Source organism: Lacerta agilis, chromosome 12 (genome assembly GCF_009819535.1).
Source record: "Lacerta agilis isolate rLacAgi1 chromosome 12, rLacAgi1.pri, whole genome shotgun sequence".
Taxonomy (NCBI): domain Eukaryota; kingdom Metazoa; phylum Chordata; class Lepidosauria; order Squamata; family Lacertidae; genus Lacerta; species Lacerta agilis.
Window position 1 is genome coordinate 38,549,872 of NC_046323.1, and position 25,169 is coordinate 38,575,040.

General features: G+C 41.4%; 1 protein-coding gene across 4 annotated transcripts in view; it reads right to left on the minus strand.

Annotated features, from left to right (window-relative positions):
* EPC1 (enhancer of polycomb homolog 1) overlaps positions 1-25,169 on the minus strand; it is a 54,289-nt gene that overhangs the window by 15,798 nt on the left and 13,322 nt on the right. For 2 of the 4 annotated variants that reach the window (XM_033165620.1, XM_033165621.1), the window contains 8 exons: positions 8,275-8,434; positions 4,717-4,862; positions 3,885-4,091; positions 3,576-3,724; positions 1,758-1,917; positions 1,391-1,567; positions 1,125-1,214; positions 882-1,030 (listed from right to left, as the gene is read on the minus strand). In XM_033165620.1, the coding sequence (XP_033021511.1) occupies positions 882-1,030; positions 1,125-1,214; positions 1,391-1,567; positions 1,758-1,917; positions 3,576-3,724; positions 3,885-4,091; positions 4,717-4,862; positions 8,275-8,374 (1,178 nt within the window). In that variant the 5' untranslated portion in view covers positions 8,375-8,434. Of the gene's footprint in view, positions 1-881; positions 1,031-1,124; positions 1,215-1,390; positions 1,568-1,757; positions 1,918-3,575; positions 3,725-3,884; positions 4,092-4,716; positions 4,863-8,274; positions 8,435-21,833; positions 22,361-25,169 lie in introns of those variants that run through there. The other 2 variants (XM_033165622.1, XM_033165619.1) reach the window with 2 other exon arrangements.

A 25,169-nucleotide genomic window follows, 5' to 3' on the forward strand; every position in this document is an offset into this window, starting at 1 on the left:
ATCATTTTTTATATTAAAGAAAATATGCACATATTTCACCAGTTTTAGACTGAGCTCGACAGCCTGTAGTTTAAGTGGCTTCACTTCAGGTTTAGCTGATGGTTGAAATATTTTTTCTTGCCTGAGACATGTTGCAAGATTTACAGAGCTTGCCAGCACACCACTGGTAGAGAAGAATATTTGCATTCACAAATGAGGATCATTTTTCCCCAACAAGAAAGCAATTATTTCTATCCTCAAATGAGAGCCCCCACTCGTTAAACACTTGAAGAGAGTGGGTAAGAGAGACAAAGTCTACTACCCCCCAATATTTGGGTACATGGGAAGACTTGAGGAAGGATGCATCAGCAAGGGACGTACTCCAAGGCAGCAACAATCTCTCAACTCTTAAGTATTGTCCAGTAAAGCACCAGCTGAATTAATTTCCTGAAAAGAGAATCAGACTCTCATCTCATGCTGTGCTTAGGGACAGTTGGAAGCAGCAAGAGAATTTTCTCATAACTTCTGAGTGTATCCCAAGCTTACTTTAATGAGAGTTGTTGACACACCAGCCCCTTCTCCTGAAGTGCTGAAAAAGGAGCCTAGACTGCTGATCACAGCGTTAGCAATCAAGGCCAGACAATAACTTGTGGACTCCTCTTTCCCATCTCAATACTTACATTGCTCAAATGCTTCCAAAATTTCCTGCAGCAGATGATTTAGAGGATTATCTTAACCAAGGTATATGTAAAGGTAAAAAGATCCTTTAAGGGCTAGTTAGTTTTTCAAGTAAGTACAAAAATCTAAGCAAAACTAGGTTAACTTTATTGTACTGCCTTTCACATTCTCACCAATACATATTGGAACTTTTTGTTAACCACCTTAAAGAGAAATAGGCCTACCTTCCACCACGTCCAACCCGTCTACGTGAAAACCCAATGCACCGCTGGGGTACAGTAAGGGTTGTTAAGCAATATCTGTAACGTTCATCTCCTAACGTTCCCCCTTTAGGAGTACTCCACGGCCAGTCACCAGTTTGGTCTACATGAGGCTTGAAGAGAAAATTTTGAGAACAAATGTTTTAGAATGTTACTTTCATTGTTAATATCAGTATTATTATTTTTTTGTAGAAACTCAAAACTTACAGCATAATACTGACAGCCTGCTTTCCTACGGAAAGCAAATGGACCATCAGGATCATTTTCTTCCTCAGCTTCAGAAGAACCAGATAAGACCTTTGAACATACAGGAAGAGAACACAGGTAAGAATCTGAGAGCACAAATCTCTTTCCTCCCCCAACTATAGCACAATTCTAAATATATCTATTCAGAATTAAGTCCCACTGAATTCAGTGGGCTTAGTCCCATGTAAGTGGTTATAGGATTACAGTCAAAAATATGAAAGTCATACTTGGGAAAGCGGTTCCTCATCAGAGCTGGGAAAGTCATATTGATTCATATCTTTAGCATTAAAGACTGGCAGTGCAGCAGGAGTTGTCTGTTGAGTAGCAGCAGTAGCCGAGGAAGGTACAACTTTGGGCTTCTTCTCATACTTTCTTTTGGGTCTTATAATGTCCGCTTTCTCTTGCTGCAAGAAGAAAATAGATAACCCATTAAGAAAAGGCTATAAAAAGTGTCTGGGCAACCCAAATATAATAAAAGTGGAATGATAAATGTTTATTAAATTTACTTTATACTTCAGTTATCTAGGATTCTTGACTTGGACTCTAAACATTTTAAAATGTTGAATAAGTACATATATCTTCAGATTTAATCACCTTGTTGACTTTAAATTCCTTCAGTTCCATACTTTCTTGGTGTTTAAACTGAGTGCTATTAGGAACAGGAACAACGGGAATAGCATAGGTTGGCTTCATCGGCTGCCGCTGGGCCATTACCTCAGACACGATCTCTCCATTATAATCGCCCAAATTATATCTGAAAATTGTAAAAAAGCTGCTATAATTCTTTTTAAGCATTTAATACTTTAATATTTATGCCTACTCTTTGTGAAATCCTTTATTATCCGGTAAATACAGATACTATTTCATCTTACACAGACAAAATAGTCCTATAGCCTTCCTCAATCTGTTGCCCTCAATATGTTTCGGACACCTATTGGCCATGCTGGCTGAGGCTCATGGGGAATTGTAGGCCAAAACATTATAGGGCACCAGGTTGGGGAAAGCTGTTATAGAACACTACAACAGCTTCCAAAATTCTTAAATCACAATTTCAGCAAATACATTAGAAGTGAGGGAATTAGGTGGCTAGTGTTGATTTTCAGCCAGTATTATCTACCCAGCCAACATCACTGGATTAGTTCAAGAAAAGTAGATTATGACATGATGGTTTTTCTCAATTGATGCCACAAATTTCTACAACGGATACCATGCAACTAACTGAATTCCTTTAGCACTGAGAATAGCCCATTTCAAAGTGCTTGCATTACAAAATTTAATATATTTTCCTGTATTTTTCAAGAAATCATCAACATGTAAGACAGTTACAGAAACATGCCAGCCTCAAATCCCCTTTGCCCCCTTCTCTTTTTCACAATACTGCCTTCACTTCAGCCTCTCATCCATCAACAAATGAATAGTAGGGAGCAACTTATGCTGTGATTTTTAAAAGAAGTATTTTTCTTCTCAGTTGGTATATAATTCTAGACATCTGCCTTGTGCTTGCCTCAGTTTCAAACTTACAAAAGGAGTGCTTCAAAAAGATAGGAACCTGCCTTATACAAAGTCTGACTATTGGTCCATCTAGTAATGCTTGTTCTGCCTGGCAGAAGCTCGCAACTGTCTCTTGGCAGGAATCTTTCCTAGCCCTAACTGGAGTTGCCAGGGATTGAATCGGGGTCAGTAACAATTTGTTAACTTTGCCACCTCAAAATAGCAAGACTTATCAAAGATATCAAGCAAAAAGCATGTGAACTGGAGCAAACTATCTAAGAAGGAGCTACCGGTATGTTTCTTACACACCGAGAGCCATAACTGGGGAAAATGTCAGGATGCATAATGCCACAAGTTTATGATTTGTAAGCCCACATTATTTCTCAACTTGTAAAAGGAGAGCTCATTAATTTTGAATGGTTCTAGGCAGAAACATCAGCATTCTATCCAAGTGAAATTGTAACCAACTGATAAATACATTTGTCACTCACAGTCACTCCAACAAGGCAGGTGGGCTCTCATGAAAATACGGCATTGCTTTGTGACTAGAAGTGATGTTCACTACCAGATTCATAATGTTAAATAACTACTAAGATACAAATAGTGAACATGCAAAAAAGAGCTGCTTTTACGGAGACCTTCCATACAGAGAAAGCTACCTACCCTATGACAGAGTTAGACCTTTAAGATATTGCAGCGCGGTCATAACCATGTCTACTTGAAAGTAAGTCCTCTTGTTTTCAATGGAGCTTACTCTCAAGTAAGTAAAGTTAGGACTACAGTCGGTTAGCTGGAAACTTTTTTAAAAATCTTGAGCAAAATAAACAGAACATTATCTCTATTCTTTGTATTTAATAGCAACATTAACAATACTTTTAAAAAAAACAACAACAAATATTTCAATAGACATTAATTCTTTACCTCTTTTCCATAATTTCCAGTGTTAAATGCAGTAACTCCCTCTTACTTTTTTCCCGTCTCTTTATCATCTCTAGAATTGTTACTGCACGACTCAAATCCCGACGCAGCTTAAGCATCTTTTCATATGATGCCTCATCATTTTTTCGATTCTGCAAAATAAATAAATAGTCACACAGACCACACAGACACCTGCATTTTTATAAATACATCTGGGCCATGACACAATCCATTATCCTTATTTCTCTTGCAGAGGCAAGCTCTAAATAGTGTACCTGTTCAAAGAATTCATATAAATATAAACACACTCACTTTGCGAGTCTGCATCTTTTCTGTTCGCCTTCTAAATGCAACGTAAGGATCATTTGTGCTGGAACCATCACGCTTCTCCTGTTTTACTGCTGGGATAAGAGATGGACCTCGACAGTTTTTCCTCTTTTTAATCCAGTACTCATATACTTCTCTAATCAGTTCATCATCTTCTTTCAAGAGTAACTTGGCCTCCTGCAGGCTGACTGGCTAAAAGTAAACGCAAGTGTGTCACTTTTGTACATTTATTTATTTTGCAACAGTTGTAACAGTTTCAAACAATGATGTGGAGCCAGCATTTCCTGACTACAGTACTTTACTTTTTATATAGAAAACATTTTCATTTCATAGAGTTGCATGCAATGTTAGCGCTACTCTGAGTAGACCCAATGAGATTAAAATTAATGGGCCTAGATATCGGGTTTCTCTAAGAAGAAATTTGTTGGATACAACCCATATGTTCATTAGTAACAATGAATATATGTCAAATGTAAATGCATTAGGCAAGTTTCTCAGAGTCAACGTTTTTAGTTATTTAATAAATACAAGTAAAACAAACAGGGCAGGGATGGGAAACTGTTACCCTCCAGAAGCTGTTGGGACTCCAATGCCCAGCAGCCCCAGTCACTAAAGGTAATAGTTGGCTTAACAACATCTGGAGGGCATCAGGTTCCCCCACCCTGCTCTAGAACATCAGAACATTTTCTGATGCAAGCTAAACATTTTCAGTTGAAAATTAACATATGCAAATTTGCTTAATATTTTCTTTTAAATTCAAAATTTTCTAGCAAACCCACATAAATGGGTATTTCAAGTATGTGAAGCAATGCTATACCTGCTGACCACTGCCTTTTTCCAGCCGATCTATCATTTCTTCAAACTGCAAAGGAGAAATATCAATCTTTTTCTTCAGCTTATTCACAAAGGCCTCATCTTCTGAATCCAAGTCATAATCTGGCTGCTCTGCATCCAAACTAAAAGCTGGAGAGGGAAAAGTATGTTTTATGCTTTTGTTCTCAGGTGTTCTGGGGAGAAAGAGGTACGGCAGGGTAGACGGCTATTTGGACATTGGCCAAATTTGGATGTAATGCTCAAGCATAATTCAGCATCGCATGAGCAGGCCTTGTTTCCTTCCAGGCCTACACTTCACCCTCACTTCTCCCCTATCTAGGCTTAAAATAATTATGATTAGTTTCAAAACAAATGAACTTCAAACTATGGGTTATAATGCTGGCCCACTGAAGCTAATCAGCTAGTGTTAAGCCACAATTACATTTTGAATGAAAGTGTTTTATGATATACCTCAGGCATGTCCAACAGGTAGATCATGATCTACCGGTAGATCACCGGATGTCTGCAGTAGATCACTGGTAGATCATTGGCTCTCCCCAAAGAAGCTGAACAACTGTGGCTCCCCTAAAAAAAGCTCAACATTTTACCTCCTCCCTGAAAAAAACCTCAACAACTTTGACTGGAACCTCCCCAAAATGGGCCTTCCTCCTTCCTAAGAAAAGCTCAACAACTTTGACCTGAACCCCAAAAAGGGGGTAGATCACCATGAGTTTTTAACTCTGTGAGTAGATCACAGTCTCTTGGGAGTTGGCCACCCCTGATATACCTTATGGGTCAGCAAACTAAGGCCTGCAGGCCGGATCAGGCCCAATTGCCTTCTGGATCCGATCCACGGACAGTCTGGGAATTGCCGCATGGATCACCAGCACGTGTTCTTTCCCTCTCCCTCCATCTCCCTCACACAGCGGCGCCTCTGCCTCCTCCCTCCTGTCTTCTCCCCGCCCTGCCTAGAGGAGAAAGGGGGCTGGTCTTTGTTGGTGCCAGCAGCAGCACTTGAGTGGCCGCCATTTTAAGCAGCCCCTCTCCAGAGCCCTTTCGCACACCGCTCATCGTCCCTCTGCCGCCAGCCCGCCGCTCACAAGACACAGGAGCTGGGGTTGGCTGAGTGCCCCTCTCAAGCGGCCGCCATTTAAAGCAGCCCCTCTCCGGAGCTCTTTTGGACACCACTCATCGTCCCTCTGCCACCCCCTGCCACTTGCAAGGCACAGGTAAGCAGCCACTGGGGCTTGTGGTGCTCTTCCATCATTTACCTTTTCAAAATATAGTCCAGCACAAGATCTGAGGGACAGTGGACCAGACCCCTGCTGAAAAAGTTTGCTGACTCCTCCCTTATACCATGTCAAACCATTACTCCATTTAGCTCTTTACTGTAATCAATGACAGAGTGAATGGCTGCAACTCACAGAAGTTTCAGGCAGAAGTCTTTCCCACCTCTGACTGGAGATGCCACTAACTGATACTGGAACATTTTGAAAGCAAACCCTGTGGTTTCCCCACTAAGCTATGGTGCTTCCATACTGAGCTGTGGGCCATGAGAGAGGGAGCTAGGTTTGCTCATGCAGTTGTTAGCCTTCGTATTGTTATCTCTGAACATAATGTTACAGCAGCTTTAAAAAGAGATTAGTTCAGTTTAAGTACTGGTTTTTACAGAGACCAAGTTAAAATACATAGCCTCTTTAAAAAGGCCAATTTCAATTTAGAAATCTGCATACATGTTCCTGTAACATGGAATACTAACATAATTTTCTTTACAGCGTCCTGACAATGTCGACTTAGGATAACTGGCGTACTTGCTTGTCAGGTTATAAGAAGTTTTAATTAAAACCGTATTCTGAAATGACTATAGGCAGAAGTCTTGTAATGTGGACTTTACCCACTGAATCAATTAGGCACAAAGAGCTGATTATCTGCATTATCTTAAGTATGATACTCTGAACTCTAGATATTTTCTCCAAGTCAGAAGCAAAAAAAGGAGTTAAAGTGCATTTTTGAGACTATAAAGTTATGCTGGAAGCCAAATGGAAAATTCTCAGCTCACTGGTTGCCTGCCCCTATAGTAGCAGAAGCTAAACAACTAAGGACACTTGTGTGTGTGTACGTGTGGTGGTGGTAAACAATCCCAGAAGACAACTCTACTCTATTAACCATAGTTGAATCACACAAACTCACAGAGGTGGTCAATAGTTTGTCTCCAAGAGGAAAAAGCAACACCACATTAGGGTTCCTTAGAAACACAGTGGTAGGTTTAGGCATAACAAACATGCTACTTTTCTGGAAACCACTGTAGTTGTGCTAACAGACAAATCACCCTAATTTCAGATACAGTAAAGTTAAGACAAATGTAAGTACCATTCACCTGCCCTCAATGAACACCACACACACACCCCGCAAATCAAAATCTTTTTTCCAGTGAATCCTGGAAATTTATTATTACAGAAGGTGCAGGGTGTATCAATCTACAGGAAAACAAGATTTTATATCACTGGCCTGCCCCACAAAGGATTAAAGCCACAACTTTCTGTACTAGCTGTAGTTGCTGAACAATAATAGGAAACTCCACTGAGTAAAGAACAGCAATTAATCCTAGTTCTCATGCTTTGGGTGAAGAGATGCAGTCAGCATGAGAGATATCAATGAAAACGGATTCTCTGGCCAAAAGCACTCCCAGGGAAACAGGCCTGCTCTTTCAGAGCAATTCAATGCATCAATTACAACTATACAGGTACATATCTCTTAAAGATCACTTACCGCACCCCCAACACAGTTTTAGTTTTACCTGGATTCAATACCAGATTATTCACCCCAATCCAAACCAAGGTAAACTTGAGACACCTGTTACAACAGCAACCACTGCAACCAAAATCAAATGGGAATGTAAAACAGAAGTGGGCATAATCAATGCGGGAAAACCTCACCCTAGTCTAGGTTTCTCAACAGTTCATTTATAAGATGCCAATTATGAAGTAGCTCCACTCCTATATGACATTTCTCATTCTCCTGCACTGTCTTCTGTGACCAGACATGATAATACTTCCTTGCAAGTACAGTGGTACCTTGGTTTTCGAGCATCTCAGTTGACAAACATTTTGGTTTACAAATGCCATAAATGCTTTGGTTTTCGAACATGCCTCGGAAGTCAAACGTGCCATATGGCTTCCGCTGAGCACAAGATCCTGAGGTCTAGCTGTCGGCTACTGAGTTTTCAAATGTTTCAGAACTTGAACCGTCTTCCAGAATGGATTAAGTTCGAAAACCGAGATACCACTTTATGTTACTTTAGTCAATGAAAATTGTTTAACTTTACTGGAGTCAATATTTAAATTTTCTAGTTTCTGCCAAATTATTTTAGTATGCAATATTATGCAATAAAAAGTATTAACATTGTTTTGAGAAAGTAAATTTCAAAGTGTCACAGCACCTTTTGTCATCTTGAAACTACAACTCACAAAGTTACTTTTCCAGAAAGCAAGAGTAAGGATGGCACTACCCAAGAAACCCAAACCAGTCACCTGTGGAGTTTAGATGTAAAGATTATACTCACGCTGTATGTGAATAAGCTGCTTTGGCATCTTAAATTCTCCAGGGTATATAGATTCATAATAAGCAATATTACTTTCCGCTTCCGGGACTGGTATAACCATATTATCCCTCTTCTCGCCATATACCTGCTGTGCTGAAATGGCCCGCTGGAGATGATGTTCCTAAAATTAAAAGAAGGAAAAGAGAGAAAAGTTGAAAACCACAATGCACATCATCATTATTATTATTATTATTATTATTATTATTATTATTATTATTATATTGGGGGGTATTTTAAATGTTTTTAAACTGCCTCTTTGGAAAAAGTCCCCTCAATGTAAGAAAATACAAGCAGTACTTTCGTCAAAAATTCTACCGTTAAGATTTACAGGTTATACGAATTTACAGTAGGTTAAGCTCACAATTACAGGATTAGTAAGTAACTAGGACAAAGCAAGTCAAACTCTGTCACTAATAGTAGCACAAGCAAGTCAACAGCACAAAGCAAGTCAAACTCTGTCACTAATAGTAGCACAAGACCAACAACAACAACAACAACAACAACAACAAAAGAATTAGCTAATAAGTTGGTCAAGTCCATTTTATTAATATTTTTTATTTTGTTTGTTGGTTTACTGAGCTTATTGATATCAATAGTCTTTAAAAAGGAAGGTAAAAATAAATTTTCATCTCTCATGTGAAACTGTCTTAACAGTTACTAAAGTAACCAAATAATCATAGCATCAACAGGGTGGGTTAGTGCAGATATACTGATGGCTCTCTACTAATCAAAATAAGGAAACTGGTGGCCAGACTCTCAAAACTTCTCCTCCAACCCTTCTCCTTCCTGAAGCAAAACTGCCCTTCTCTCACCCTTAACTATAATTAAGTAAGTAAACCATCAACCTTCATGCCCACTGTAGACAAGGTGGACATTTACTCTACAGAGGGAAGGGAGGACACATTCAAAAGGGTGGTTCCCATTTCCTGTAAGCTATAGTTAGAGACCTAGTGTTCAAATGTAGTTCCCAGTTCTTCAGACTATGGCTCAAAGCAGCCTTCCCCAGCCTGACACTTTCCAATATTTTGGATGACAACTCCAATCAGTTGCAACTAGCATGGCCACACTGACTGAGGCTAATGGGAGCTGTAGTCAAAAATATATCGAGTGCACCAAGTTGGGCAAGGCTAGTCTAGAGAATCTAGAATATCCCTTTCCCGGTATGTTATTTTTTACCACAATGTCGGAATTCAGCAAACTTCAATTACACAACCCAAAAGTTGCTTCCTAACAAATTGGAGGAGTTTACAATTTGAGGAGGAGTTACAAAGCATGGTTAGGAAGCAATTATTGGTTAACACTAGACAATCTGGCCAACCCACACACCACAGTAATGAAGTCTGATGATCACTGGCTTGTGGTAACATTAAGGCAGGCTTTTTTGGGGTGGGGGAGGCACCAATGTTATGGAATGCCCTTCCTGCTGAAATATAAGAGGCTCCATCCATAGAGACATTCCACCTGCTCTTGAAGACATATGTTTATGCACACATACCCCTGACCTTGAACTACCTGATCCAATTGTTTTCATCATTCTTTTAACTATTTTAATTATTATGCTTTCTAATTGACTTGTTTTACTATAAATTTTAATTATGGATATTTTTAATGTTTTGATGTCCTTTTTTATTGTGTATTTACACTTAGAAGCCATTTTGGCATGTAAGCAGTACATAAATGAATAAATAATAATAAGAACAACAACTGTTATGGTCAGACAAACCAAGAAAAGTAGGAGAGAAAAGGATCTGTGGGAGAGGAAGCACAAAAGCCTGTGGCCAGTATTATATCCATACTAGCTTCAAGTTTTCATTTCTAAACCTTTTTAATATGTTAAAACAGTCAGCAAGTCCCTCTGGCAGTTTCCCTTTCCTTTTTGATGGTTTAAATGTTGTTCCCATTTCTCAGGGTCTCTAATCAGACATGCTCACACTGGTTGCAATAATTAGGTGGCTGCTCATCACTCCAATCTGGCAACCACACAAACTGGGCATCAATATTTGGAATCACATTTCTTCTTCTGTTGTATTCAAGATGAATGATCAAGAAACACACATATAAACCTCTGCAGTCAAATGCCACTACACACAACAATTAGAGAGCCGTGGTACTTACTCTTAAAGTAATACATTAAGGCATTGTTTAACCTTGATTAGCAGCTGCTCATTTTTAATCTTAAGTCAATTCAGAGAATTCATATAATTGCGTTTTTATAATAATTATACCTTGGCTAAACAGAGAAAGCTACTAAGTATACAGGTAGACAGTGGTTAGCAGCTGCAGGAATGTTTGAACTACTACTAACTTGCCAATTATGAATGTGATTAAGGCTTTGAGAATCAACTCAGCCAACTGGTACTTCTTAAGTATGATCCCACACACACTTGGGAACATTACTTAATCTATATTTTGTAGTGTGGTGCAGATAACCAGTATGAAATATACCCCTGATAAAGTCTGAAAGATTTAAAGAAATATGTGACCAATTGTACAACATGAAGTACTCTGAACTGGTGACTAAGAAATAATTGGGTCCTGTATACAAGTATTCTAAAGGGAGGACCAGGAACAGGTCATTGTTTTAGAACAAATAAAATAAAAAAATCCTTCCAGTAGCACCTTAGAAACCAACTAAGTTTGTTCTTGGTATGAGCTTTCGTGTGCATGCACCAGGGTGGACAAAAATCAATGATTTTTTTTTATTTAAATTGGATTTTTTAAAATAAAATGCTTTTTGAGGAAAATATATTACCATCCAAAGGTTAGTCAATCATGAAATAAAGATTAGTTTTTAATTATGTAGAATAAGGCTGTATATGTTTAAATTTTTTGGTAAATAAATTCCATTAATCCATTCACAATGTCATTTATGCTCTTCCAGAGGTTTTTGTAAAATTATTGGGCAGTTTCTCTGCCTACAAGATATTATCACAGATGCTTGGTTTACTTTTGCAGTTCTCAAAACTGAATTTGACTCAGCAGAGATCACATGCCTCTTCTTCACAGCAAAAATGTTATAACATGAACAGAGTTGAGAAAAAGACCTTAATCCTATTGTTCTACAAACCTATGAATACAGAATCAACCCCTTCAGTGCTAAGTTTCAAGAAGTTCAGTGAATAGAATAGAAACAATATTTTTCTGATTGTTTGGAGTGGAATGGATCTAATAAATCTATTTAAATTGTTATCATTAAGGTAATGATTATTTTTCTCCTTCCTAAGTACAACAGAAAAGTTGTCCAAATATGAATGATTAACCTATTGAACTGGGGATAAAAAACTAATATGAAAAGTTGTTACTCTAAAAATCTTCATCTATTTGCATATTAAAGTTATACCAGCAAGAATTGGTCTTTATATAGAAAACTATGATTTAAATCAAATCCACCCTGGCATGCACACTTCTTCAGATACTACTGGAAGGATTTTTTTATTTTATTTTGTTTTGTTTTGACTATGGCAGACCAACACGGCTACCTACCTGTAATTGTTTTAGAAGACATTAATATGGTTCAAGGCATTTTGAATTGGTGTATCCAGAAACTGGATGCTGAGAAAGTTCAAATGTATTTCAGAGTTAAATCTACTGCAGAGATTCTTCTGAGGTTAAAGTTTCTAAACAAAAAAAAAACTATTAAACACTAACTTTTCCAATATGCCTTCAAAAGTTTTGGTTTGGGGTGGGGACTGAGGTGGAGGAAGAATATAATTTTAAGTCCAGATATATGGAAGAAAATGGTGCTTCAGGCAGGCCTGGGCCTAAGCACTCCATGCCATTGCTGAAGCCTGAAGTATTTAAGGGGAATCCAGAAGTTTCCTGCAAGCCTATTTTTTCAGAAGAGTATAATCTCATCCCTAAAGGGCTAAACTCAAATGACCTGGTCTTTGTTTCTACTGACTACAAGAAGCACTTCTGCCTTGTCTGGATTAAGTTACTTTGTTCACCCTCATCCAGTCCATTATATCGCACACTAATTAAGAATATCAACCTTGGCTTGTGATGAGGAGGAGATAACAATTTGATGTCGTTCCTAAACTGACAATACTGAACTCCAAAGCAAAGCCCCAGGCAACTTCCCCCTTAGGTTTCAGGCAGACTGGTCAAATAGAATGAAAAAATCAATAGAAACCTGTGGAAAATCATAAACTAGTGACCAAGCTGTCTAACAGGAGTTACCCTGCACCACTTCTGATACCAAACCACCACTAAACAGTGCCTGCTGGTCCATTACAGCTAGGTGTTTCAGAAGGATATAACAGATAAACATTCTGAAAGCTAGGAGATCCAGCAGAACCTTATAGAGATGCATTCTCCAAGGGGTCAGATATCAGGGCCTCACCTGTCCTCAAAAAATTCTCAAAGCTTATAAGCAAAGGCTCTGATATTACAAGCTGCTTTAGTACCCTTGGGTGCAGCTCATCAGGCCCCAGGAATCTGAATTCATGTAGTTAGGTTTCCCTTACCACCTCTTTTCCTATATTGGACTGAAGCTCCCTACTCGGAGTAGGCCCATTGAAGCAAATAGACATGACCAGCTATCATGAATTTCAATAGGTCTAATTAAAAATTAAAAAGAAAACTCAATTTGTAAATATTGTACATACTGACTGAATAAATTGAATTTTTAATACTAAATATGATCATTTAATGGCAAATCAAGCTATAGATACATTTTGCATTCTGTAAGAATCCTTAAGTATCAAAGTGGCCTTTGATCTGTAAAGGATGCTAATGCTGAAATACATAATGGTACAAGAATATAGAAAACTTTGACAGACCCTTCCCTGTGTGAACAATACAATTCAAAATGTTTCTTACATACACTTACACAAGGAGCATTTAGAAAGGGAGAGAAGGGAGGAAGAGCAAAGGCGATGTTTAATAATTCAGAAAGAGGTTTCACGTTTTTCCACATGCTCATAACCTGCAGGGTGGAGTAATTCTTCAATTCAAGAATTGAGAATTAAATACCAAAGAATTTCAAAACATTCAGGACTCCTAATAGAGACTTGTATTTTGGCTAGTACCCAAGTACAACAGTTTATTTAAAACAAATAATTTCACATTAAAGTAAGAACAACCATGTAGAGTAGAAATAGTGCCAGTCACGATCAAGGCATCTAATCACCTTAAGAGCTAAAAACAATAAGGACTGTTTGTTACCCTCCCTATCACAGAATAAATAGCACAGGGGGTTAATACTGCACATGCTCCTAGAGCAGAGGTGGGGAACCTTTTTGGCTCTATGGGCCAGGTCCTTATCAGGATCGGTCTTTTACAGGTCACATTTTACAGGTGAGTGGGGCCAGATGCTTCAAACAGCACTTTTGAGAAGCCTTTTAAGAAGCTCCTACAGTCCAATTTCAGCTACAACAGGAGCATGGGGGCTTTTAAAGTACTTCTCAAAAGTGCTGTAAGAAACAGATCACAGAAATCTCTCCCCATCCTGCCACACACACACCCCACCACATGCAGGAGAAGTGCAGGAGCTGCTTCACACAGCACTACAGAGGTGCTTTGATTTACTCTCATCAGGGGAAGACTAAGAGCAAGGATTAAATCCTGCTGCCTTGACTGTGCAATTCTTTTCCCTACTGGGAACAGGGCACATTGCCAATGCAGGATTTACCGCTGTCCTCCTGCCCATCAGTTAATGTTGCCAGTGATATTGGCTGGTGGGCAGGTGAGCATGGTTTGAGGAAAATAGCCCTGTGGTCCAAATTGCCCCCCACCCGACAAGTCAAGGTTAGCCTGCAGGTTGAAGTTTCTCCGCCCTTGTTCTAGACCAGGGTGGTTCAACTTTTACTATCAAGTGGGCCACAAGAGTACTTTGACATAGAGCCTGTGGGCCACACACTGCCTTGTCACATGGGGAGCAAGGCCAAATTTGACACACACACACCCAGCCCTTGTGCTACCTTCTCAAAGCCAACTAAGCAAGGCACCAGGCTTTAGGAAAGAGGCATGAGACTTTGGCAGTGTCTAGAGCCCTTCCACTTCCTTGCCAAAGCTGGAAAAGCACTTTAGGAGGAGGCAGAGCCTCCTTCCCATTGCCAAGTGCCTCGCTTAGCTGGCTCTGGGAAGGCAGCCCAAGGGTTCCAAATGTTGCTGTGGGCTGCCAGAAAAGGCCTTGAGGGCTGCACTGGATCACCCTGTCCTAGACCAACCAAGCAGCCAGCAAGTAATATAACTACAAGTACTGCCATTATGCCATGGGGGGTTATCTGGCACAGCCAACAATTCTACAGCAGAGCTTTACTCATATCACCAGTCCAATGAAATACACTGATCCACTACAACCTTTGTGTTAACATACACCAAGATAGAATTGCTAGTGCCTCCCTTAACATGACACATGATGAACCTGGTATAAGAAGCAATCCCACACTCTTTCTACCAGGAATGAAAATTTAAGATTCCCTTTTAATTCAAATGCCCTCAAGAGCTTAACACGGAGTCTCTTGTGATAGCTTCTCAATTTAAAGCAAAACATATTGCAACTGAAGTATTTTCAGAAACAAATCCAAGGCTTCTCACCCCTCCACCCAATATAAGATAGTGTGTCAGAGTATATATTTTTTACTTTCCAGAAGAAAAATTGATTGGCAATGTTAATCCCTCCAATGCTTACTTCTAGGAATCATCTTGAAAGGCAAAACAAAATAAAAAATAAAAAATTCCTTCCAGTAGCACCTTAGAGACCAACTAAGTTTGTTCTTGGTATGAGCTGAAGAAGTGTGCATGCACACAAAAGCTCATACCAAGAACAAACTTAGTTGGTCTCTAAGGTGCTACTGGAAGGAATTTTTTTATTTTTTATTTTGTATTGAAAGGCAGTATTTTATAGCCAGGGGGACAGATAAGTCTATTTATGGTCCTTGCCAATTTTTTATGTGTTCACTCATAAGTCCATTCAGTTTTGTTTCTGCATTAAGTCGATGGGGGTGGGGTGGGGAAAATGTATTTAAATACAACAAGGTGTGGAACCATTTTCTGAAGGCCACAGTTCCATCTTAGTAACCTTCAGAGACGTCACATGTGGGCAGTGTCAGAGGCAAAAGTGGTTAAAGCAGCAAATGTAAATTTTACCTTTGTACAGTAGACTACTTTCTTGACACACACCCTTTATCCAGGCAACCAAGAGGCATTAACAGAGTTCAAGGATACATTTCACCCAGGCAAAACACACTTGAGGAGGATATAAAGGAGGGGTAGTGAGTAGTTTGGTCAGGGGCAAATACCAAGAGGTCAGACAGAGAGGGCTGGAGGGGCAGATTTGGCCCCTAGGATTATAGTTCCCAGTCCCTGAAATATGGATAGTTATATATTATGTGCATTTTTCCACAAAGTATGTATGTTATCCCAATGTATTAATTTTTAAACAAGTTTTGTCCTAAAAAGAACATTTCTAACACCTTTTTGTATTTTTTGAGCCAAAAAACAATTGCAAAAGAAGTGTAAAATGTATAGTATAATTAGGTTCAAATCTGGGAGGTACAAATGAAGACCAAACAAAACTCTCCTCCATACATATATAGCAGGGGTGGGGAACCTCTGATCCATGGGTCAAATTTGACTCACCAGTCCTCATCTGGCCCACAAGGCCATTTTCCTCAAACCACACTCACCTGTGGACAACTCAATCGTGGGATTTCCCTGGTCAATCACGTGATTATCAATCTCCCTCCCCCCAAATAAAATAAAAAGAAAGCTCAACAACTTTGGCTCCCCCCCCAAGCTTTTTAATAGTGGGAGTAGATCGCAGTCGCTTGTGAGTTGGACATGCCTGCTATACAGGATTTGTCCAATTCCACAAGAATTAACCCCTGCACCCTGGAGCAAGTGGCCTTTACAACTGTAGGCCTAAGGCCTAAGAACAAAACTGTAGAAGGCTAATGCAAACACATCCCACTAGGCCTTTGAAAGTGGAGAAACAAGACGTACCGTATTTCAAGGGGCAGGTTGTCAGTGAATGAGGCTTACAAATTTGACCCTTGGGCATTTCTAGATAATAGTGTTTCTAATTGTAGCTGTTGGTTTTAGTTTGTATAACTTAAGTCTCATTGTGCAATTTTAGATTTGTAATTTGTGAGCCACCACATGAAAGCACAGCAAAAATGTATTAAAGAAAAATAAAGAGGATTAGCTGTTGCTGATTTCTTGGAACATACACATCTACTGCTTCCACATATGGAAATTTTAGGTTTGCATCTTTGCATGGTAGATCTGTCATCAGAAACAGTATCTCTTCATGACAATATAGATGCACACAGTGGAGTCCAAAAGAAGCAGTGATTTTTATTTTAAGAAAGTATAGTACAGGGGGCATATTTTAGACAGAAATAAGGCTTCATCAGAACACAGGATCTCAATCTGCAGGGGACACCAAGAGTGACTCAAGACTGATGAAAGATGTCTGGTGGCTGTGTCCATTAGTTTTAGCTCTCACAATTGTTGCTCTTGAAAATTAATTGTCAGTCTTAAATTATGGCAGTGTTGAATTAAAAGTAGGGAAAGGGGGGTTTAAAGAAATCCATGAGGGCAACTCTCCCTAATTTTAGCCAAGCCATGCCTTCACCATCTTTTTAAAACAGTAGCTGCAACAGCCACCACAGAAGTTAAACAGGAAGACTTCACTGTACCGGTAATTCAAATATTGATTAGTACTTTGGTATTAAGGAAGATCCTGAATGCAAAACAAGAAGCCAGGTACTCAAAATAAAGTGTTCCAGTGACATAGCTGCCTAGAGCAATTAAAGCACAGACAGATACAGGGGCCAGTGAGAAGTGGAAAAGGGCTTGTGACAGAAGTTGGCAAGAAAAATAGAAATGATATATGGAAAAAAGAGACTAGAGGTGGAGAGATTATTTGAACCCTCCTGCTTCATTTTTCTTGGGACAGATTAAGGCATTCATATGGACACTTATGTGGGAATATATGCCACAGAACACAGTGGGATGGTGGTGGTGATATATCCCGCCTTTCCTCCAAGGAGCTCAAGTTCTCCTCCCCCCTCCCAATTTTATGCTCACAACAACCCTGTGAGGTAAGTTAGGTTGAGGACCAGTGGCAGGCTAAAGCGCACCCAGGGAGCTACATGGTTGAGTGTGGGCTTGAACTCTGGTCTCCCATGTCCAGCAGCCTAACCACTATACCACACTGTCCCTTTCAAGCAAATATAGCAAGGACTGGGACACCACCTCCCTTTTTCTGCACTGCTGGAAGTGGCTCATAGCACCACAAGACTTGATGCCAAAATACTTAGGAGTCTGTTATACAGCAAGCACTCTTTTCTGCATGGTCAAATAGAATGTTAAGGCAACACCCTTATGCCAATACATTCACAAAAGAGTCATATATACTCCTATTCTAAACACTATACTGCATTACTAATGGCAACTGAGAGCACTTGATGTCTTGTGTCACTTGTACAAAATTAGCATGAGTCATCTACCTCTGGACATTACTTGACTTCATTCACTGGCATTTTTCTACTTAGGCAGAAATATTTAACTTGGAAATCATGAATAGTTACTGAAGTCAACCAACTCTCATTTGTTCAAACTTCTAAGGATGATAGTAGGAGGAGAGAGATCAATGCATAACAGTCCCTAGAATATAACCTATTTTAAAATGAACCAAGCCAGAACCATACTTTCATGGCTCATGGATCTGTTAGCCAAGATAAACATTGAAATTATTCTTAGATGCAAGGGAGAAAGATGAATCAGCTTCAAGTCAGAATTTAGGCAACAGATTAAAGACAAAACAGAGCCACTTATATATAAGGTTATGCTTCTACAGTACATACTTGCAGCCCCCTAGGTATGCAAAAATATGTAAGTTTCTAAATTAAAACTGAATTTCTTTGGCATGCCACTAACAGTTGAGCTTAGATGAAAAAGGAAAAAAAAGGGCTAAAGAAAACGCGGGCATGCAATGGTTGAGAAAATACAGACTATCAAGATGTCAGTTGGGACTCAGCTACATTGGCAAAGAAAAAACTTTATATGTGTTGTATATGCATTATAACAGTGACACCAGATGGCGCTGTGGAGTTCCTTTTTTGCCAACCTGATTTCTCATATAAAGTTTAACTGAAACTCTTCTTTGATGTGTCTAGATCCAGCCTTGAAAGGAAATTTCCCACCAAAGGTAACATGGAGGGCAGGATGAGAGGGGAAATTCATTTGCTCAGCATTGCACATCTTTTACCTATTGCCTGGGCAGGGTGGGGGAGAGGATTAGAATTGGGGAGATGCATGCTGAGAGATCCTCTCCAGCCCTATAGTATGATGATTCGGTCTCTAGAGCTGATTGCTGCCCCCACTATACTGTATAGCTAGAAAACGCTCGGGTTGCAGATGGTGGCATCCTGGTGCTATATGACACAGTAAGTCAGGGCTGGCAGGGGAATAGCATAGTGCTGATTATCCTTCCCCAACTCCTGAAACTCCCTCTCCCCCCCCCCACCTGCACTTCTCTTAGGAGCAGGGATGCAATGGAACAGGCCCCACTTGATTCCCCATTTTAGCATCTCATTCAATTTACCAGTGTAGCATTTAATATATATTAGGCCTACTCTGGAAACAAATTGTATTATGGCCCATATTTTCAGTTCATTCAATAAGGTGCAAGAATCCAACTGGACTGCATAATTTGAGACTTGATATAACAGTAGGACTGACACTATTTCATGCATAAGCATTTTGCAGCTAACAAAAGCATATTTTCTTGTAAGCATTTTTACTTGGATTATACAGTAGATTCTGCCCTTGAAGCAATTACGCAGCTGTTGCTGTGCACCACTTCCCTTACTCCAGATCATTTCTAATGATTCAATGTGCACTTTGGCAGGGTAGCCAATGTGGTGAATTTCAAGTGTTATAGACTCCAACTCCCATTAGCCCTAGCCAGCATGCCCAAGGGTCAAGGTAGTCATAGTGCACAAAATCTGGAGGGAACTACACTGGCTACCACTGAGTTATTGATTACAGGCAAGTGTCCTTAGAAGTCCTAATCTGAATCCATGCAGTTAGGTATACATAAGCCCATCTAAGCGTGCCTAATTCTGCATAAAAGCAGGCCTTTTGGTGCAAAAGACTAGCAATTTCCATGCACCTGCTACAGAATATCACACAAGGTAGTTTGTCACTGTTTATACACCACATCTTGGAGCACAAACCCTTCCATAACTGGTCTGAATTAAAAGATTTATGAATGAAACGATTATGGTCCCTTCCAACTCTACAATTCTATGACTCTATGTCTTGCTGTCCATTGTAACACTGCCCTCTCACCTTTGCATTAGTTTTTTTTCTGTTTTTGTTTAACACATGCCAGTTAATTTGGACCAATGCACCCACAGACTCATTCACCTCCACTTCCCTCACTAATTTAATCTGCTGATTTGTCAGCAGGAGCACAAGCCTTGTGACTTTCTAATCCTCTTTTTCAAGTGCAATTACATAAATTCAGCACTAAGAAAGCACAAGCCTAAAATTCAAGGAGGCTGAATTACGGTACATAGACTAGTCCCAGGGCATTAAGGCTCAAAAGGGGGGTGGGACAGAACAGATCTTGCTGCTTTTTTGTGTCCTATTCATGCTTACTCAGGATTAAGCCCCATTTCTTAGGTTGATTTCATAGGACTGCTATCTTAGCTTTGGTACTTGTTCCATCACATGTACCATACATCAGACAATGCCAACAGTTGCTATTTAAATTGATTTGGCATTTTGTTTACATTCACCACACAGTACCATTGGCTGAAGTAAATGCAATGCAGACAAATGTTGAGAGGTTTAAAAAATACTCATTTCACACGAGCTAGCTACCTTTCTATCTCTGTTTTAAAGGTACCCATACCGTGCACTTGTTATAGCTTCTTGAGTTTCTAAAAAGAATTTCAGAATTCCTACATACTTAAAAAGTATTTCCCCAAGTGTCTTGGTATGCCTTAATTCATAAACACATGACTCACAAACTCTGAATTGTCTTATTAGAATACTCTTACAACTCTTCAAAATCTGTCACTCGACTGTATCATTATAAGCAACAGCAGCTATAAACTTTATTTTGAACAAGCGCATACTATTTAGAAACAGGTTTCCTCCCTAGTCCTTTTTCTCTATCTAAACTTAAACCTCCATCTTCAAAGATCCTATCTACTGATATAGTTTGCAACATGCCTTACCGGAAAGGCTATTGCCCCACATCTGCTTTACACAGGTCTTGTTTTATAAAGCAACAGGAGAACCATCACCCCTTGCTTAAATTACTGTTAGCGCTACTAAAACAAACATTTAGAACACGTGCATTCAGAAAAATCACGTGTCCTTTATCAGATAAAGGCTGCAATCCTCATGCTCCTTACTAAGGAATAAGGCCCACTGAACTTAGTGGGACCTGCTCCTAGTAAGTATGCACAGGATTGCGAGGAAAGAATAGTGTTGCGACTCCTAACCACTGATTTATGAATCTAATACTAAAACCGTAGCTGTATACTGTAACAGACTTCAAAGCATGAATAAATTTATTCAGAGCAAACAGGGAAGATCGTGCTTCATATTTAACTGCTATTCTATCAACGAGATGAAAGATGGTTCTTCTAGTGGTAATAATCAAATCACTTTTATTTGGAAAGGCCGTACAATCAAAATACTGTAGATCTTCACTTAGAATACACCAACTTCTGTATTGCGGAGCTTGCTTTCTGCACCACTTTTCAATTAACAAATCATGTCACTAAACAAGTACATGTTAAACCCCAGCCTAAAGAAGAATGTGCAGGGGGCAAGGTCTGTTTCCCTTAAGCTTCGCTGCCGGGTTAAGATTCTGCGCTACGCTACCAGGCCAGGCCAGGCCAAGCTAAGCAAAGCAATATTCCAACTGAAATAAACTCTCTGGCGCGGTTCTAGTGCTTTACATGCAGCCTCGGCCACGCTACTAGCGAAGCCAGAGAAACACGCTGCGAACACACATGGACAGCCGCAACTTCCTCGCACCTTTCCCCGCCCCCGCTTGTGCTATCCCGGCTTATTGCAAACGCAAAGACGCCACCTAGCGACCGGACGGCGGCACTTCCACCTAGTCCGTCTCGCGCCGCCGCCGAGGCTCGCGCTCTCTCGCACAGCTGCCTGCTGCACAAGGCCCAGCCCAGCAAAGTCGAAGCACAACAAAATGGCGGCTGGCCGCCGCGTCACGTGACCCCCTTTGTGCCTTTCGGGGGGCTGAAGGGAGCAGAGCCGGAGGCCTCGGCGCTCCAGCCTAAAGCGAAAACGAGCCTCAGCCGGGTGGGGTGGGGGCTCCCGGAGGGAAGGCGACGGGGCTGTTGAGGGACTAACGTCGCCCTCTTCCCTACCCCCCCCCGCACACCCGGGGGGAGGGAAGCGGGAGGAAGCGGGGAGAAAATGGCGGCCATTTTGTGCTTGCGCAGAGGCGATGGTGGGGGCCCGGGTGTGGGGCGATGGCGGGGCCCGGCCGGAGCAGGGATGGGAGGGGGTCTCTCACGTACCGACTCCTCTTCCTTCTCCATGCCCGTGGGCATCTGCGGCACGGCCCGGTTGATGGAGGCATACTCGGCTAGGTCGGGCAAGTCCTCGCAGCGGAAGACGGGAAGCGGCTTAGACGCGTCCAGCGCCCGGGCCCGAAACGACAGTTTGCTCATGTTAGTCGTCGGCGGCTGCGACTGCTATGGCGGCTGCTGCTCCAGCTGAGGGGGGGGAGGCAGCGAGAGCGCTCCGAGCTGAGAGCCGGACCCCGCCGAGCGCTCTCATGGAGGGACCGGGGCTCCCGCGGCGGGGCGGGGCTCGCTCCGAGGCGGGTCCCAGCGGCGCCGGCTGGCGCGGCTAGGCTAGGGCGCCGATTTCTCTTCTCCGCCGCTCCGGCTCTGCTCAATACGCCACGGCCAACATGGCGGACATTAAACCTCGACTGGCCGCCTCTTTCAGCCAACCCCAGCGCCACAGCCATTCCCACACTGCATCGCGCAAAGGCGCGGGCACGGCGCTGCCGGGGGGGGGGAGAGAAGGGGCGCGCGGCGCGGGCACGGAGGCGAACGAGCGGGAGCGCTCGGGTTTCCCCCCCCCCCACTTTTTTTACTGCTTCTGCTCGGTGATGATGAAGAAGGTGGTCCCGTCTTCGTTCCCAAAAGCTGTCACTGCTCGGGAGTCTCCTTCATTGTGATGCAGCAGCAGCACAGAAGCCGACCCAGCCGCACGCAGGAGATCCCTCGCACCACGCTGGGGAAAGGGGAGGGACGGCGCCGACGCCTGGAAGAAGGCACGAGGCGGCCGGGGATGCCTCAACCCCAGCGAGGCGTTAAGGAGGCGAAGAGCTTCCCCTCGGCACCGGGCGGGCTGCTCCGCGCTGAGGGCGGCATGGCACACGGCGAGGCACGGGCTCCCGGCCAGGAGCAAAAGGGCACAACACACAATTTCTCTGCAATTATTTCGGCTACAGGGCCCGGGCTAAAAAATAAAAACCCGCCTCCCCTGTATTGTCGCTAAACCATAATTTCTCTACACACACTCCACCGAGTCACTTTGTTCTTTACTCTGGAAGACCGGGGCTCTGTGACATCAAAAAATTCTATAGAATTGACTCGGAATTGGGATGGATGTGCATATTATACACAGTTATTTGGAACGTTTCGTCTGAAATTTTGAACTTAAACCATTTCCCTAAATTTTTTGTTCACCACACATGCACATTTTAAAGAATGCACCAGGGATGAATGAGATGCATACAACACCTTGGAAAAATTTGCCGCCACCTTCCATGTTAACAACATTGAAGCCCTTGCTTTTTAATGGCTTGACTGTAAAATAAATACACACACACACACATATATATATATGCGCTACTAACTGCATCAAATTATACAGCAGCACTTCTTAAGCGTTTTGAATGTGGCTACATTTTAAACTTATTCTTCCTTCGGCCACCCCCAATTGGCTAGCTGTCACAGGTTTTGACAAGTGAGTGCATGGGATTCTCACACAGCTGCCTAGAAGTAGCTGCTGCATCTCTCACTTAACAGTAGCATACTTTTAAGTAGTTTTAGGCTGGAAAAAATGCAGCTGCATTGCACACTTCAAAAACGTAATTTCCCAAACGTAGATAAAGCATGCAAAGGTGCCAATGAGATTTGCTTCCGTCTAGTCTTCTCTTCAACACCCTAACTTTCTATGTGTAGGAATGTTCTGTTATTGGGGACATCTTTCATCATAGTGCACCTGAAACAGTAGCAGCCTAGTAGTTGTGAAAACCAAGGACCACTAGCCTTTTTCCCTAAATCAGCCAGCCAGGAAAGGAGGCAAGATGGGGAGAAGCTGCTATGAACAGAACAGAGTCTGTGCTTCTTTGCAGCTTTCGTAATTAAAAAGCAGTTTGGATGGCTGTAATAGTAAATATTTGCAGTATCTTCCTTTCCCAACTTTTGCAAAACTTTACATTTCCTTCTGAGTTTTGGACATTCTGTTGGGGTTGGAGAAGGGGAATCTATCTCATACTGGCCTGAGGAATTTGGTATTTATTGTAACACACTAGAAACAACTTTACAACTTAAGCAATAGTCATTGTAGACCCTTAAATGCTGTGAGGGCAAAGGTCAGATACAGTAAATTAACAGAAAACTAGGCATAAATACTAAATGTTTTTAGAAGACACTAGGAAGACATGAAGGCCAAGTGGTATAAAACACAACCCCTATCTATCTATCTGCGCAAGACTACAATGTACTAATAGCCATGTGATTTCTTCATATGCAAGCTACCAGCTATCGTTCGAAGTGCAATAAATAAAACCCGTTCAACAGGTTGAACAGATTTGGGGGGATGCTTTAGGATGGTCACCTATCAGGACCCACTGGTTTGTTTTCAGAACTTACTTGAATACTCTCTTTTTTCACATTTGATCTGGAGCCTCCAATTACATTCTGCAGTCATTTGCACTGAAACATTTTCTGCATGGATTGCAAGACCACAGCAAACAGGAATACAGTCTTACCTTAGTTTTTGAACAGCTTACAGTAGTTCTCAAATGTTTTGGCTCCTGAACGCTGCAAACCCAGAAGTGACTGTTCCAGTTTGCAAACTATTTTTGGAAGCCAAACGTCTGACAGGAATTTCAATTGGCTGCAGGAGCTTCCTGCAGCCAATCAGAAGCCATGCTTTGGTTTCCAAACATTTTGGAAGTTGAATGGAATTCCGGAACAGTTTCTGTTTGACTTCCAAGGTATGACTGTACTGCAGAATTGGAGCATTTGGAGACCTCAGCACCTTTGCTTTAAGGAGAAGCTGCATGTACAGAATACATATTCTTGGGAGGGGAAGTTCTACTATCACTCTGTGGGGGTGAACTGCGCCAAATGATGCATATAAATTATCCATGAATAACACCAGTGATGGAAGAGAAACTATTGGGAAGGGGAAATCTCTAACAGGGTTTATCTGGCACATATTTAAGTCATAAATTCAGCAAGTGCTTTATGAAAAAATGGCTTTTCATATGCTTTAATAACATCACAAAATACAAAAGTCATGCCCCCTCACTTTTTGCTAGAAGAAGAAGAGAAGAGTTTGGATTTGATATCCCGCTTTATCACTACCCGAAGGAGTCTCAAAGCGGCTAACATTCTCCTTTCCCTTCCTCCCCCACAACAAACACTCTGTGAGGTGAGTGGGGCTGAGAGACTTCAGAGAAGTGTGACTAGCCCAAGTTCACCCAGCAGCTGCATGTGGAGGAGTGGAGACGCGAACCCGGTTCCCCAGATTACGAGTCTACCGCTCTTAACCACTACACCACACTGGCTCTCAATTGCAATTGCTAAATTACAATCTGGTACTAT